The sequence below is a fragment of the Macrobrachium nipponense genome, chromosome 1 (assembly GCF_015104395.2).
Source record: "Macrobrachium nipponense isolate FS-2020 chromosome 1, ASM1510439v2, whole genome shotgun sequence".
Taxonomy (NCBI): domain Eukaryota; kingdom Metazoa; phylum Arthropoda; class Malacostraca; order Decapoda; family Palaemonidae; genus Macrobrachium; species Macrobrachium nipponense.
In genome coordinates this window covers 193,562,806-193,580,305 of record NC_087200.1, presented here as the reverse complement: position 1 = coordinate 193,580,305, position 17,500 = coordinate 193,562,806, and the positions used below count along the sequence as shown (strand labels likewise).

Below are 17,500 nucleotides of genomic sequence, written 5' to 3'. Positions count from 1 at the left end.
ATATATATATATATATATATATATATATATATATATATATATATATATATATATATATATATATATATATATATATATAATATATATATATATATTCTATATATTTATGGCTCTTGTCTAGCAGCAATTTATGGTGCCATTAACCGGTTATCAGCACCATTAACCACATAAGCACCATAAATCACCAAGTTTCGGGTAATGGAGGTTTTCACTAGTGAGCACCCTGCTGAAAATGTTATATTTCATGTGGTATCAATTAAATCTTAGACCAAGCATATCCAGATACCAAAAACTCCTCCTTCCAAAGTAAATCCAGCAGATGCTCAGAGAGAACCGCGCCAAGCTACAAGACTTACACAAAGAGTGCTATTTCAAGGTGAGCCTGATAAGCTATTTTCAGCATTGGCTCAATGTGCCAGCTCCTCAGTGTAACTGGTTTCTATCACCTTGCCTCCCCAGCCCACACATTACTTAGCTTTCTTTTCCTCATCCCCAGCAAAAAAAAAAACTTTGCTTCTCATTCTTTCCTGGCTAGAAGGGTTAATCAACTTACCATTCCGGTCCTGCCCAACGTGACTCCAAAGAACCTCTCTGACTGTGTGTGGGGGTTCCCTCCTTTGTAGCCATTGTTCTCTTCGGACGCCAACTGTGAAGAAATAAACCAGTTGAGTCAAGAGATACATTTTATTGAAAGAATTTATTAATAAAGAAAAGCTGTATTAACCCAAATTTTTTCAAAGAACAATTCACAGTAAAAGTAAAACCAACATCCAATTTCAAAAAGCAAGACACATAGTACGTATCATGCTACTTCGGGGCCGGAATGAAAGTTGTTCTGAATATTTACACTATACTTGAACACTAATTCACCTTATAAGTAATTTTGAACTGGAAACAGTATATATCAAAATTTTGTTTTAATACCATAGCTAGATCTTCACAATAACATTTCCATGTAGGTTATACTTAAATACCTTTATTTTCAAAAAGACGTAAGTAAAGAGAAACTGAATTGTATCAAATATACCTGTTGCGCTTTTGTTATATACAATATCATTGTTTAAAACAGACAATTATGGTTCCTATCACACTAGTTAATCATTCTATGTTTTATTTTTTGGTACAGTGAGGTGTTTGCTGAGTATTCCTTGAGGACCATTAGCCACAAATGTCATATCTGCCTCAGTGAACTGAAGCAGAAGGAGAACCAACCAACTATAGGGGATGTGAGGACGTTAGTTTTAGTTACAGGATACGTAAGAAAATATCTTAAAAACCTTTCAGTACCAAGTAAAAACCACTGCTTTACTTTGACTGAGAAACCGTTCAAGTCTACAGTGAGGTTGCATTTACCTAGCATAATTATTTTTAATACAGACCACGATTGTTTTGGCATAATAACAGAAAATTTTAAGTCATGATGATGCTCAACAAAGAGAAATATACGTGATGGATAGTGAAAGTGTGCAAAATATCCACTATGGACAAGGTGGTACATTGTTGTTTGGGGACCATACGTCTATCTAACAAATAATAATATTGATCTACTCCTAATTCCATGGATAACAAGATCATTGAACAATGAGAGATAGCTTAAAAAACAGACATACCAAAAGCCCAGTGGTTTTCTCACTAGAACATAGAGGAGTTCTAAACTATGAACAAGGAATCATGAAATTGAAACATTTCTCCCAGCTAAGAGATGGAATGAGAGTCCTAATACATTGTCTTCATATAAGAATTCTCAAGCAATCCATCAAGCACACTAGTAGGCACACAAAGTCTGATCAACTGGTCTCCAGCCTGCCATCCCCAAATGTTGTCTCAGTCTCTCCCAGAGCATGGGAAGGTGGAATTGCCTTCTCCAAAAAATTCAGTAAAGTTAAAATTAATACAAAAGGGAGATTTAACTTATGAGACTTACCAGTGAGTTTGCTCCTTACTTTTAATTCCTTATAAAAATGCAAGCCAAGGCTTACTTTCTGATCAGTTTTGAGAGAAAAAAGCTATCTCGAGAGATTTTGGATAAGTAAAGCCAGTAGGTCCTTCATCTTCACTGCAACAATGTAACAATGAGAGGTCTGTATTTGCCTAGTTTAGTGATCTGTTGTGGATTGTTAAAAGTCATGTTACAATGCACTACAATACTGTACAAAAACAGGATGCCAATTAAGGGCTTTGAAGCTTAGTAGTACTGGTAAGAACTACAAACCCCAAATTCCAGTCATGTGACAATAAACTACAAAGGTTATTATAACCTGTGACCTGAAGAATAGATGGAAATTTGCAAGCACGAGTTATAAAACTTGCATATTGTTATAAAATCTCCCAAACAGCAATTATGAAAGGCTTGCAGCCCCAAGAAGCTTATAACAGGAGGGACAGGAGACTGTCCACAACTTCTCTTGTGGTACAAATGATGTGAAGAACATCAGCCTCAGCAATCTGAACAGTCGTGCTTCCTTGAAAAGATTTCACAATGTACATACGGGGTGGAAAATTCATTAACCCCCATTTAAGCAACCAGCAAAATAGTGGAAAGGGAAACTACACTGTTACTTTGGTCTGAGATTCTATTATCCTACTGTGAAGGGATCAATTGCTTCACAAGGAGCACTTAAATGATCATTCTTTCTAGTACAAAACAGAAGTAGTCATTTATTCCTTTCCTTCAGCAAACATAATTTCCCAAAAAACATGAGGCACTAAATCCATATTTCAGACTTCGATTTCTGATTTAGACCACCTAATTATGTACCAACATATCTACATCAACAGTAGACTGCACTGGAAAATCAACAGGCAGAACTGTCATAATAGTTAATGTACTCTTCACTCATACTTTATCCCTGCACATTTTTTAAAACTGACAATGTTCAATGAAAGCATGTGTATCTAGACTATCAGACAGAAAAGACAGGTAGTTGCACCACACACATGCCCTTTGAAGCCTCAACAATCCTCATTATTTGCCATGTTGCCATTTTCACTTGATTTCTTGTGGAAGTGATAAAATGGGCAAATTCTACATTATGTATTTAATTCTGTCAATATCATATGTTAACCGACGTGTCGAAGTGGTAACTAACGAGTTATTAATCATTCTTGATCCTTTTGAGAATTTGTGACAGTGTTGATTTATTGCAGCTGATTATTATGGATATTATACAAAGATTACTCCTTTTTTTATATATTTTAATGATGTTAAAATATACGTTCTTTTTTCATTGGGGTATGTTACCTAGCTAATGTCTTGGTGCTTGGGAGTGCTTCTGATTTTGGCTTTAATCCTATTTTGTTGCCTGAAAAAATTTTTATTTTTATGATAAAACTAAGTTTTACACAATACACTTACCAAGCAGTTACAGATCTTGAAAAGTTCCCACCTCAGCAGCCCAAAATTCAAATTTTGCGGTGGCGTTGCCATTGCTAATGTCAGTGATTGGGACCCACTCGCCTTTGGGATAGCAAGGTACAATCCAACAGAAACTCAATTCGTTTTCTTGCAAAAACACTTCCATCTCTGGGGAGGAGGGAGGGCTTTGATTATGTAACTGCTTGTTAAGTATACATGTATTGTGTAAAACTTAGTTTTATCATAAAAATGTCATTTTTACACAAGTAACTTACCAAGCAGTTAAATAGCTGATTCCACATTAAAAGGAGTTGGGAATCATGGACTAACTACTCCAAGACATTATAGAAAAGTAATGGCTTTGAAATAGATAATTGCTGGAATCGCATGAATGCTTTTGTACCTTACCTTAAAGAGAGCAGCTGCAGGTAATTACTGCCTCTGGTTGGATCTCTCTTAAATCATAGAAGACTTGGCAGTATTGGCCATGAGTATCTTCTACTTAGCGGGGACTTTGGTTTCATGGCAGTACACTGGTGAAACGACAAAGAAAAAGCAACATTGCCCTTGCCATGGGCGCAACAAAACCCAGAAACTCAATAAACTGACACCTACACTAGATTAAAAACCGCAATCCCATCCACTCAAATAGAAACTGAAGGGTACTCTAGGTACGTTGTACCCCCATGCTTCCCAAAAACTCAACACCTTAACCCAAGATGAGAAGATAGCAAAAGGGACAGACTAGTATGCCACTCCTCATGATACCATGCCAGCCACAGAGATCAGTCCTAAAGTATAACAAATTTTTTTAAATTGTTTCAACGTCCTTTAGATAATGCGAGGTGAAAACTGACTTTCACTTCCAGAAGGTCAAACTGTAGAACGAGGCCAAAGATATACTGTGATGGAATGCTAACGAAGTAGCTGCAGCTCAGACCTCATGTGCTTTGATTCTGAAAAAGTGAGTCTTCATAGCACTTGCGAATGCGCCTCGGTGATAAGGCTTCTTAAGAATTAGAGGGCATTCTTGGAGAGAGAGCGTGAAGGATTCTTAACCAAGACACCAGAGATCGTTTGATGGGTCCTCTAACCTTCTCGGTTTCTCCTCATGTAGTACCACAGAGCCCTTACTGGACACAGGGAGCCTCTCTTCTTCCTCCAGGCCGAGGATATCCATTAGATTGTTTATAATGATGAACGAGTCAAGGCACAGCTGCATTCTCATTCAGGATGAGAAAAGACAGAAAGAGAACACACTGCATCTCCTTCATTGAATCCCAATTCTCAATTGTCCATCGCCTTATGGAGGAGTAATGATAGTACTTTATATTTGACAACGTCTCCAAAGGTTGAGAGAGAGAGAGAGAGAGAGAGGAGAGAGAGAGAGAGAGAGAGAGAGAGAGAGAGATTGGTGGAAGAATAAATATTGGGAGGGTTAAATGGCGGTCGGAAGCATGTGTCTGTTGTGGTGCTCTGTAAATATATCAGTGGGAGTCTGTTACGAGAGTCGTAAGAAGTAAAGGCATTCGTGGAAGGCATAAAGTTGGTTTTGCAGCAGTCTTGTCCGTTGATGTGTTATTTGATTGATTTGGGGTTGTAAAGTTGCTGTGCGTGTCTGTCTGGTTGTGGTGAGGTTTTAAGAGTTGGTAGTGCTTTCAGTGTCTGTGAGTGGTGGTTGAGGCATTGTTGGTGTTGGCGGGTTGTTGTGCTGGGGTAAGTTGTGTGGTTGTCGTGTTCTTTCGGGCTGTTGGTGTTCGTCTGCAGTGATTTGTCGGGCTGTTGAGTTGTTGTGGGGTTGTGGGTCCTCAGTTGGGTGGTTTGTGTTTGGTTATTTCGGCGGTGGTTGTGTGTCGGCTAGCCTATAGCCTACCTATATCCCGCAGACAGCACCGCCTAGCCCAGAGTATCTGGAGTTTGGTAAGTACGTGTTGGTGTTTTTTTTTTTTTTTTTGTTCTGTATGTAGGTATGGGTCATTGTCCTGCTGGATTTTGCTGCTTAAGCTTGTAACTGTTGCCAAAGCTACTAAGAAAAAGTCTTTTGTGTTAGTTTCTGCAGCGAGATTACGAAGAGGTTCAAATGTAGATGTTGAGAGCCACTTTAGAACTACAGTAAGATCCTCGGGTTACGCTGGTCTCGACTTACGATGTTTCGTGGTTACGAACGCGCCCCATATATAAAAAATAATATTTTGCGTCGTTCCGTCTTACGCGGTTTAGCGTCGTAAAGCAACGTAAACAAACGCGAACTAGTTCCAGGCGCACGGCGGAAGAATACGCTTTGTGGGGGAGAGGACGGCGTCGCTTCGCTACGCTCAGTCCTCGCCCATACGCCATTTTGGTTGTTTACACTGCCTCTCTCTCCCTCGTGTTTGTATCGTTTTTGTAACTTTTTTGCTCTTTGTTATGGCTCCCCAACCAAGCGCAAGGCGGACTCTTCTGATGTAGTGCATCGAAGAAAAGAAAGGCCATCACCATGGAAATTAAAGTGGACATTATAAAGCGATCCGAGAAGGAGAAACGCCAACAAACATTGGCCGCTCGCTTGGCCTTAGCCGTTCGACCGTTGCTACCATTATCAAAGATAAAGAGCGCATGCGTTGAACATGTGAAAGGATCTGCTCCTATGAAAGCGACAGTGATAACTAAGCAGCGTAGTGGTCTAATAATTGAAAATGGAAAGGTTATTGGTGCTTTGTTGGAAGACCAAAATCAACGGCGTATCCAGTCAGCCTTATGGTGATTCAGGAGAAGGCGAAAAGATTGTTTGAAGCGTTGAAAAAAAGAAAAGGGGGAGGGAAGTGAAAGTGAAGAGTTGTTTTGGCGCTAGTAGGGGTTGGTTTATGCGATTTAAGGCTAGGGCCAATTACCATAACCTTAAATTGCAAGGTGCAAGCTGCTAGTGGGGATGAGAAAGCAGCGAGTGAATTTCCTAAAGCGTTGTCTGAGATAATTAAGGAGGGGGGTTATTCTGCTCAGCAAGTGTTTAAACGTAGACGAGACAGGTTTGTTTTGGAAGCGATGCCTAACCGCACTTACATCGCCAGGGGAGAAGTCAGCACCCGGTCATAAAGCCAGCAAGGAGAGGCTAACTTTACTTCTTGGGGGTAATGCTGCTGGCGACTTCAAACTGAAGCCCTTGTTGGTGTATCAGGCTGAAAATCCAAGGGCACTCAAGGGCATTTGGAAGGGTCAACTACCAGTAATTTGGAAGTCCAACAAGAAGGCATGGGTGACACTTGCAGTGTTTGAGGACTGGTTCGTAAACCATTTTGTTCCAAGTGTGGAGCGGTATTGCGCCTCCAAGGGTATCCCCTTTAAGGTGTTGCTAGTGCTGGACAATGCCCTGGACCACCCTGCCCAGCTGGGAGACTTCAACCCTAATGTCAAGGTGGTTTACCTTCCACCTAATACCACGGCCCTTTTACAGCCTATGGACCAAGGAGTGATTGCTTCGTTCAAGGCCTACTACCTACGAAGGACAATTGCTATGGCTTTACAGGCAACTGAAACAAGAAGGACTTGACTCTGAAGGACTTTTGGAAATCCTACAACATCCTTGATGCTGTAAAGAACATTGCTAATTCCTGGAGGAGGTTAAGCAAACAACATGAATGGTGTCTGGAAGAAAATTTGTCCTCAATTTGTGAATGATTTCCATGGGTTTGAGGACACAGTTCAGCTAGTTGTCAAGAACGTTGTTGCCCTGAGTAAGGAAATCATTTGGAGATGGAGGTTGATGATGTTACAGAGCTGCTGGAGTCTCATGGCGAGGAGTTATCTGCTGAGGACCTGATACAACTGGAGAAGCAGATAATAGAGGAAGAAGAAGAAGCACCCACCCCAGAGCCTAATGGCTTTCACAAGGCAGGACTTGATAAGAGGTTTTGCAGAGTTGCAGCAAGCGTTGTCAACTTTTGAGGCTCTAGGATCCCAACTTGGACAGGTTCCTAGGGTTTCCAGAGGCCGTCATGGATTTGAATGCAGTGTTACAAGGAGATCTTGGATGAAAAGAGGTCGCTCTCTGTTCAGACTAACCTGGAGCAGTATTTTAAGAAGGTAGAGAGCCTGCAGAAGATCCTGTACCCTCTACCTCAGCTGCCTCTGCTAATCCAGCACCTTCTGATGTTCTGCTAACCCAGACTCACCTGCCCCAGTATCTCCAGCACCTTCTGTAGGTTCTGCCTCACCTAAAGACTCACCTGCCCCCAACATCTCCACTAGTATGTTCTGCCTCACCTCAAGAATCCACCTGCCTCAGCATCTCCAGTACTAGTATGTTCTGCCTCACCTCAAGAATCATCTGCCTCAGCATCTCCAGCAACTTATGGAGGTTCTTTTTTCTCTTCACTAACCTCCCCCAGTCTCTCCAGCACCGCAGCTTCCTCTCCAGTGTGCAAGCCAATCAAACTAATAAAGGTAAGGAATTGTTCTCTCGTTGTTTATTGATAGGTATTTACATTAAATCATGTGGTATTTTTCAATGTTCCGACTTACGCTGAAATTCGTGTTACGATGCATCGTAAGAACGGATCAACGTCGTAACTCGAGGACCCCCTGTATGTCCAAATTTCATGCCACTATGCCTGGACTAGAGACCTTTGACGTGCCAAAGGAGTGAAATAGGTCACTTAAATCTTGGTTGTTTGAAAGGTCTAGTCCTCTGTGTCTGAAGACTGAACTTTGAATAGACCTATACCCTTTAACAGCAGTAGAAGTTAGTTTCCTGGTATTCCTTAAATAAAGGAAAGTCTGCCAACTGCATTATAGTCATCTCAGAAAAAGAGACGTGATTTTCTCTGCACCATCTTCTAAAAAAACGGACATTTTGACTGAAAGAGTTTGCTAGAAGAGATTCTACTGCTTCTAGCAATAGCATCTGCACCCTTCCTCAAAAATCCCTTCGCTCTGGGGAGGCTCCTGACAGTCTGAATCCTGTCAGGACCAGAGTAGAACAACCCCGCCCCTTGGATGATATCTGAGGAAGTGGGAGTAGTGACTCCGTCTTTGTGGCAGGAGTCTTGGGAAGGTCCACAAAAAGGTGAAGAAGGTTCATGAACCACTCTTTTCTGGGCCGAAGAGGAGCTACCAGAGTCATGGAGACGTTTGGGTGAGACAAGAACTTGTTTATCACCTCTCTGATCATGCCAAACGGGGGAAAGGCATCAACATCTAGGCCCGTCCAATCTAGGAGCATTGCATTTGTCTTCCAGGCTAAAGGGTCTGGAACGGGAGAGCAGAAGAGGGGATGATGACTGTTCCGTGACGTGGCGAAGAGATGTATTGAAGGTTTTCCCCATGGCTTCCATAGAGCTAGGCAAATGTTCTCTAAAGTCCACTCTGTTGGGAGTATTTGATTTAAGTGACTCAGTTCGTCCGCAAGGATGTTCATCTTTCCCTTGAATCGAAGACAGGGGAGGATCAGCTTTATCTGGTTCAAATTTGCCCAAAGAAGGTTCTTGGCCACTTTATAAAGTGAGAAGGAGTGGGTACCTCCTTGCTTCCGAACATACGACAGAGCTGTTGTGTTCTCGGAGTAAATCGCTACCATTTTTCCTGTGACCAGATGAGAAAAATTCTGAAGTCCCAGGAAAATTGCTAACAGTTCCTTGACACTGATGTGGAAGGATCATTGTTCTGACATCCATTTCCCTGATATTCATCTGTCTCCTAATAATGCTCCCCAACCTAGATCCAATGTGTCTGAGTACAATTCTAGGCTGGGGTTCAGAGGGGTTAGAAAGATCCTTTCCTGCAGCTTCTCCTTTGAAAAAAACCACCAACAATGAGGCCTTGTTTTATCTCTACTGAAATCGGAAAAATTAGTGTCTGGCCGTGTCTTCCAACACCAGTTTGACTTGAGGTACATAGTGCTGTATTAAAGAGGCCTCATGTGAAGTCTGCCTCAGTTCACAAATTGTTCTACTATGGCCAGCATTCCCAGCAAGCTCATCCACTGCAGAGTTGAAGAACTCTTTATGGCTAGGAACTGATGGACTGTTTGCAGATACAAATCTACTCTTTTCTGCAATAGAGAAACCTGAAAAGCTTGACAGTTCAGATTCATTCCCAAATAAAGAATCTATTGTAATGGAGTAAACCTGAGATTTTTGGATGTTTACTAAAATGCCCAATCATCGAGCTAGATGGGGTGTTCTTTCTAAGTCCTTCTTGATGTGACGTAGAACGGAGAAGCCAGTCGTTTAAGTGCAACGAGATGTTGATTCCTATCAGGTGCAGCCACCTGACTAGAGGAGAGAGTACTCAAGTGAAAACCTGAGGAACTGTAGATTGACCAAAGCCAGCGCCCAAAACTGGAAAACCTTGGCCCCCAAATACTACAATCATTACCAAGCAATTTGTTTCCATACGAAAAGAGGTCTTCGTAACAAAGGTATTTAAACCACTGACATCCAAGACAGACCTCCAGCTCCCCGATGACTTGGGGACTATAAAGAGTCTGTTGTAAAACCCCTCTGTCAAATGATCGAACACCTCCTCTATAGTCCTCTTATGAATTATCAATTCCTCTTCTTGAAAGAGGGCCAATCACTTCTCGGACCCTACTGAGTATGCCGCTAATGTGATCAGCAACTAGACAAAGGTGGTCTTTCTGAGAAGGGAATGATGTACCCCTCCTTTAAACTGGGACAACCCAAGTTGCTGTGTGCCCTAGACTCAATTCCTCCCAAAAGAGGCGAAGTCTTGCTCCAACCGAGGTGCAAAGGAAAGACGAATCACTTCCTTGATTTGATGGATGATTCCTCAATAGGGGTCGTAGGTTAGACCATGGGTCTCTGCTGGGGTCTAGACCTTGCTCCTCGAAAAGGATGTTGCTGTAAGAGGGAAAACAGAGGACGAAGATTCCTTTGGTCGTTTAGTCAACTGGGCGAGAAGATCAGTTGTAGACTTCCTCTGTATTGCCAAAAGAACGTCTTTCACTGTATCTTGAGGAAACAGATGTTGCTTATTCAAAGAAGCGGACAATTAGAGCTGATTTCTGGGTAGATGTAACCCCCTTAGTGACAAACAAACACCACAGCACCTGCTTTTTGAGCATCCCCATAGTAAACAAGGAAGCAGCTTCGGCAGAACCATGTCTGACTACCTTCTCTGTGCAAGACAGAATGTACCTACCAGTCCAAGGCAAAGTCTTCAGTGAGTGCAGGACAGTCTTCAATCTTCCTTGTCAACGCTCCCACGATCCAGGCAAGGAAGCCTAAAATCTCTAATATTTTAAACAGGTTCCTAACGAGATGGTCCAATTCCGGTGACGAGAAAATGCCGACCAATGAGAGGCATCCACCAAACCAGATCAGTCCCCCTAGTAGGAGGCAGAAAGTCCCAAAGAAGGAGCTTCCCCGGTGGGTGTGAAACAGTGTCTCTTCTTGATTAAACTGGATGGTGGAAACATAAAGAAGCCTTCCCAATCTCTCTCTTCGAGGTCAACCAGTCGTCCACTTCCAGAAGTACCTTCCTGGCAGAAGGAGAGAGGGCTAACTTGGGTAGGCCTTCACTGCCGCTCACTTTCTTCCTCATGAGAAAAGTAGAGGCCAGGGAAGTCGGAGGCTCAGGCTCCAAAAACCTCTGAAAAATTCGTTAGGAAGTAGCAAAGAGTAGGTGGAAGAAAGAGCAGAGTCTTGTTCGTCTCTTCCTCATCTGACAAAACTGAGGTAAGGTCGTCATCCTCCCTAGTGGCAGTCTTCTTTCTCTGAAGCATCCCCATAAGCTCTTCCATTTGGCAACATAGAGGGGCGAAAGTTGGATCCTCTACAGAGGAATGAAATTAGTCAAAAGAAGTAGGCGCCTGGCGTTCTAAATGAGGAACTGATGCTGAAAGCTTGTAAGCAGGCTTGATAGTGTGCTGGTGCTGCTGAAGAGCATTGAGGAGATGAATGGCACTCTCTGTGCTTAAATGAAGTACACCTTGGCGTCAAAACTGGGCACTCAAAAGAACCTACTGATTCAGGGCTGTCCCATGGGGAATGACAGTCACAGGCTGCTGGCACATCTATAGGCTGATCCCAAAACTGCACGAAGGTTTTCGGGTTAAACACCACCTCTCTAGACTTCTTTGACAGGATGGCGGCGAAAGGTTGGCAGACAAATGCCTCTTAGGGGTCATGCGGTAACACTACTAATTCGAAGTGCCTCTTGTCTGGCAAAGAAACATCCGTGTCTGAAGACACTCGCACAGCACTGTCCGAGCCACCTTTTCTATGGCACTCTGTCGACACCTGGGAGTGCGCAACAGGTTCGACAGAGGAAGCAACTGCCCATGGGCAAGCCCCACCAGCTTTCCTTGGACATCCAGTATGCCATCTTCCCTGATCAGATGAGAAGGATAGGGACCTTCATCTAGGAGAACTGGCAGGTCGGACAGCCACCCCCTCAGACAACTGACTAACACTTTTAACTGCACTCTCACTTGGTACTTTATCCACAAAAGAATGAAAAGAAGCACCTAATTCTATTGAAAAATTAGCTAAACACTCAAAATTTCTGTCAAAACAAGACTCAAGACTGGCAATGGTATACGTATTGCGGCGGGATAACAAGCTTTAAAGCAAGCGGCCAAATCCCCCGCGCATAAACTTAATCTATCTGGCTACCAAACCCACCCTCAGTCACACTTTCCTCTTTACACTACAGAATACAAGCAGGACAATTGACCTATATCTACACACAGAAAAAAAAAACACATGTACTCACCCAACTCCAGATACTCCAGGTTATGCTGTGCTGTCCGCTGGCCGAGGTCACTGAGACACCACCAACTACAAGACAAAAACCAAGAACCACAACCCACAACCCAACAAAACAACAACCAAGGACCACAACTCAACAAAACAACACCCATGGACCACAACCCCACAACTCAACAAAACAACACCCACGGACCACAACCCCACAACTCAACAACACAACAACAAACAAGGAACACAACCACACCTCAACAACACAGCAAACAACAAGGAACTCAACCACAACTCAACAACTCGGCAAACAACAAGGAACTCAACCACAACAAAAGACCACTGCACAAACAATTACCAACACAAAAAAACACAAAAAAGGCCACACACACACACCCACTAACAACAACAAGAAATCACAACAGCTCACCAACAACCACCCTCAACCATAACAACTCACATACAATCCAACAGGAACTCAAATATAACTCAATAAAAACCTCATAGCAACAACAAATCTAACAATACAGGCACAACAACTCTTAAGCAACAATATCAAACTAAACCAAACAAACAACAAATCAATAACACAACTCAACTGACTTTCAATTCCTTCAAGACTGCTGCTGAGACTACTATCACCAGCTCTCACCAAAGACCGACTAAAGACTCAAAACACAGAACTCTAACAATCAACTCCAACAGCACCAGCAGACAACCCAGAACTTACCAACAGCCAATTCAGTCGTTAACCATCCAACCACCAATTACACCCTCTCTCTCTCTCTCTCTCTCTTTCTCTCTCTCTCTCTCTCTCATCTCTCTCTCTCTCTCTCTCTCTCTCTCACACACACACACACACACACACACACAGACGTCAAATGGAACTCTATAACTCCTCCATAGTATTAGGATGCATGGACCTGGTAAAGGAGATCGTGACAAAGATGAAGGAGGCTAAGACTTGGTGATACAGGAGGAGCAGGAGTGGAAGGGAATGGGCTATCCTCTACCTCTACAGGTAAAGGAATAGCTTCAAGACTATCTCTACTTTTTTCTATCCTTATCTAACTTGTCTACATGAGACCTATACATATTCCACTGTGAATCATCCCACCCTTTACACTCTGAGCACGTTAACTCCTTAGAGCAACCTTGCCCTCTACATTTGATACAACTAGCATGAGTATCATAAACTACCTTAAACAACCTGGTCCCGCATCCATCAGAACAGTACCGAATTCCAGAAGAACTGGAATCAGACATAATGATGGCAAAAATAATAACACTTAGCTAATATGCTAAAAGCAAAACCTAAGAGTAAACAACACTTCTCAAGAAGAAGTACTTCACCAAAACCCTGGAAAATATCCGATCGATGAAGAAATGGCTGCATACAACTACTGATGTTGGTCAGGAGCCGGCAGAAAACGAATTGAGAGGTTCTGCTGGATTGTACCTGGCTATCCCAAAAGTGGGTGGGTCCCAATCACCAACACTAACGATGGCAGCACCACCACAAAATTTGAATTTTGGAAGCTTTCAACTACGTAACTGCTTGGCAACTTACTTGTGTAAAACAGCAATGTTATAAATCTTTGCTTCATGTCTGGCACTTATTGATACCATAAATAAAGTGAAGAAGTATTAAATCAGTTCCCGTAAACACAAAGGGATTAAAACAAGTGGAAATACTCCAACTTAACAACAACAAAAGGAGTGACTCTATCCCATTTTTGTCTTTTAATGAGTGTTTTTATTTTATAATACATCAGAGCAGATAATCGATGCTTTGTTTTAGTTTTCAAAAAATTTTTGAATTTACTTTTTTGCCTTTTGCTTCATATTTTCATAATCCTATTATAAAAATGAAAATAATACTTATAAATGGTACATACCTTTATCAGCTCTGTCAATACCAAACACTCCAAGTGCCTGGCAAATCCATCTGCTACTACTCGCTGCTTCCCTCCAAGTTCCCGCTCTCTCATGATGACCTGGATTCCCATCTGTGAGAGATTCTCGGAGTGATTCCCCTTCGCCTCTTTCATCAGGTCACGAGCTTTTTCTGTTAGTCTTTGAGCCCTAAGCTCCTTGCTTGTATTCTTTTTGGATGAAGCTGGTGAAGCAGGCTGTAAGGATATATACAAAAGAAAGAGAAAGAAGAAAGAGATCCTTTGAATCAGTCTGTGTTGGCAAAGGATATAAAGCAATGTTAACATATGGAGAAAATGCTTGCTGCCTGATTTTTTTTCATTTCCCCAAATAAAAAGCTGTTTTATAGATGTTCCTAGTTCAGTATGAGATGCCTCAAGCTCTTAAAACTAATCTGTAGCCAAGTCCTTTTCTGTCCAAGACTTGAAACCCTTGCTATGTGAGTCGTCCAGTGAAGCCTTTATAATTGCAGTGCTAGTTCTGCAAAGTATTAAGTTCTTCAGAGTATTAAAAATGTCACAAAAGACCTGACATTTGATAATGAAATATTAATCCAAGACGTACAATAAAAAGTTATGGCTGCAAGATAATGACATTTGGCAATTTCAAGTCAATGAAATCATTAAACCTTCCACTTTGTATAATAGATGGTTCTCTTGCACATGTTTTCTTGCATTCCTTCTAAATGGGTGATAGGTTCTCCAAGAGGTCTATTTTTCATAATGAACACACATGTGCGTGCATGTGTTTGCATAGTAAGAATAATTTTAAATTTATTTTATGATAAATACATACCTCATGCGTGACATATTGAGATAGGTTGGGAAGATATTTGTTTATGAAATAAAAATCACACATTCATGCAACAAACAAACCACTGTTTTACTTGTGCAGAATTACTGTTTAGTTAGGACTGAAAAAAAGAACTCTTAAAATGTGTATAGAATTCTCTTGGGCTGATCACCTGGGGTATATGCAATAAATTGCTGACACATTCAGGACACAGAAAATTATTCCTAGCTACTACTTACCATGAACAAGTACCTATCATCAGCAAACTACTTGCATGAAAAATGCCTAAGAAACGAGAGAATGTGGCAATAAAGCTGCTGATGTTTGGACTTAATCCTACAGAAAATAAGACCAGGAAATGATATCCCTAGGGTGAAACATATAAAAAATTGATTGACAGAACTTGCACGCAGCTTTAATCACTACATGTTTCTCTCAAAAACTGCAAATGAAAATCTTATTGAAGAAAATATCTTAGCAATTATGAATCCCAAATATGAAATGAAAATGTATCCCTTCTTTGACAAAATGATGCAGTGTTTGTGTCAATACTTTTATGTAGTGCAACAAGCAAAATTATATTTCATTACGTGCTGTTGATGATGTTCCATAACCTCTTAACTAGTAATGCAAATGGGTAAAAGTTCAGTAAGACTTCATAAATAATCTACAGATGGAGCACAAGCACTATAGGGATTCTGACCCTTATTCATGAATTTTTCTCTTTGCTTGTTGGAGAATCCCTTGCTTGTGTTCTAACTGAACTTATCACATTTATTTTGCCCAGACTTTATTTTTTGTTAATTTGTATTACGTGCTTTCCTCCTTGTTTTTAGTTTACCATTTTGTTTTTCTACCTAACATTTTCACAGAACGTGACAGTATCTGTTTTCTCAAGTTTGATAAAACTCCAATGAGGAAATCTTTTCAGAATACACTGGCCATGTTGGAGGTTTGCTGCTGCATAAAATATAGCAAAGTTGTCCTTTTCCTCACTATTTTCAACAAGCAACTGTTTAGTAATGTCATTAATGCTTGAACAAAACAGTGTGCCACCACCAATTCATTTCCAGCTCAATATTTTAGTACTAATTATCTATCTATCTAATGGTTTTATGAAATAAGAAGGCTCACCTTTTTTACAGAAAATATAAAATATAATTTTAATATGATAATTAAATAATTGGCATGTAGTAGGTCTGATGCAGTGTGAAATATAGCAATGTCATCTACTTGTAAACAATTTTCCATTTTGCTTCGTGACCAGCTTACATTATTCTTGACTGCTTTGAAAGCAACACCAGGGGTGCAAAAATGTTGCCTGTTAGTGTAAGATAGGCATATGTGCGAATCACTGAGAAGGTTGGCATCATTGCTCCTGTAAGTGTAATTCTTTTTGCCACCTTGCAATTTTTTCCACTTCGAATGCTGTAAATCTAAAAAAAAAGCCTCCTATCGCCCTTCACTTTGCAAAATGAAATTGATAAGACAATCCTATGTACATATTCAAGATGAACAAAGTTGATGTAGTAGCAACGGGCTTCCTCTTGCTGATGGAGTAAATGGCATAAGCACCCTGAGCTAACTGGTCATAGAACAAGTAATCTGCACAAGTATAATAGGACGTTTGTTCATTATATGAACGCAACATGAACCGATATGCATTATATACAGAGGTGTTTTCATATATAATGTAAATTATGGGCTAAAATAAAGAAATTGTTAATACATGCCACACCTTTAGTCACTCCAGAACATTAATGGAGTTTGTACAAATTTGAATTATCTATGTATAAAGCCTTATGTACAGCTAAAAGACTTTATATAACAACTGTTATTCGCAATATTAAAGATAAAACTACCAGGCTATGTAATGCTCAATTAGAATTGACAATATGGAAAGCAATGCCTTATTTGGTATACCTACATTTTAGTAAGCTTCTGTGGCAGAATGAAATACATGATGATTAGAAAAAAAACTGAAACTATTTCACATTTACTATCATTATTTATCATTATTACTATTACTCAATGAAACAATCAAGTCCCATTTCTAAATTCTCATGGACCGCACCCTAAGGATTTATATTCTTCAATTGAAAGCAAAAAATCGGACACAGTAAGGCAGTCCCTGGTTATCGGCAGGGGTTTCCATTCCAGGGCTGTACCAATAAGTGAAAACTGCCGTTAATTGCAACTCCGCAATTTACGGTGCCATAATGGCACTGATAACCAGTTTATCGCCGCCATAAAGCACCCCTTATGGCTCCATCCGTTATGTATGTTATGGCGCCATAACTCTACTACTATGGCGCTGATAACCAGAACTCGCCCTGTTATGGCACCACAAATCACCTACTTTATGGTGATAGACAAGCCCCATAAAACCGGATCGCCGATAACTAGGGACTGCCTGTAAAGTAAAAAAAAAAAAAAAAAAAGCTGAGCAACTGTGTAAGAGTGAGTTCACACTGTAGTAAAACATGCCATAAACAAAAGTCAGTAACTTATCATATAAACATCACAAACAGACTAAATACAAATCAATAGCTTACTGATGACTAACAAGCACTTCAAATGGTTATCTACCGTTTGCCAATAATTTGTTTTCCAGTTACAGTCACTGAAATTTTTATACTTCTTTGTGATATGGATGCAATAAGTTTCCAATAAGGGTTGATAGCATGTTTTACTGTAATCTGGATGCACCTGAGATGAATAA

At 40.8% G+C, this 17,500-nt stretch overlaps 1 protein-coding gene across 1 annotated transcript in view; it reads right to left on the bottom strand.

Annotated features, from left to right (window-relative positions):
• Positions 1-14,632, bottom strand: part of LOC135219962 (prolyl 3-hydroxylase 1-like) — a 39,811-nt gene extending 25,179 nt beyond the window's left edge. Inside the window, exons 1-2 of the mRNA XM_064257206.1 lie at positions 13,950-14,632; positions 554-646 (exon numbers count right to left, since the gene is read on the bottom strand). Of these exons, the coding sequence (XP_064113276.1) occupies positions 554-646; positions 13,950-14,273 (417 nt within the window). The 5' untranslated portion in view covers positions 14,274-14,632. The remainder of the gene's footprint in view (positions 1-553; positions 647-13,949) is intronic.
• Between the last annotated feature and the right edge of the window lie 2,868 nt (positions 14,633-17,500).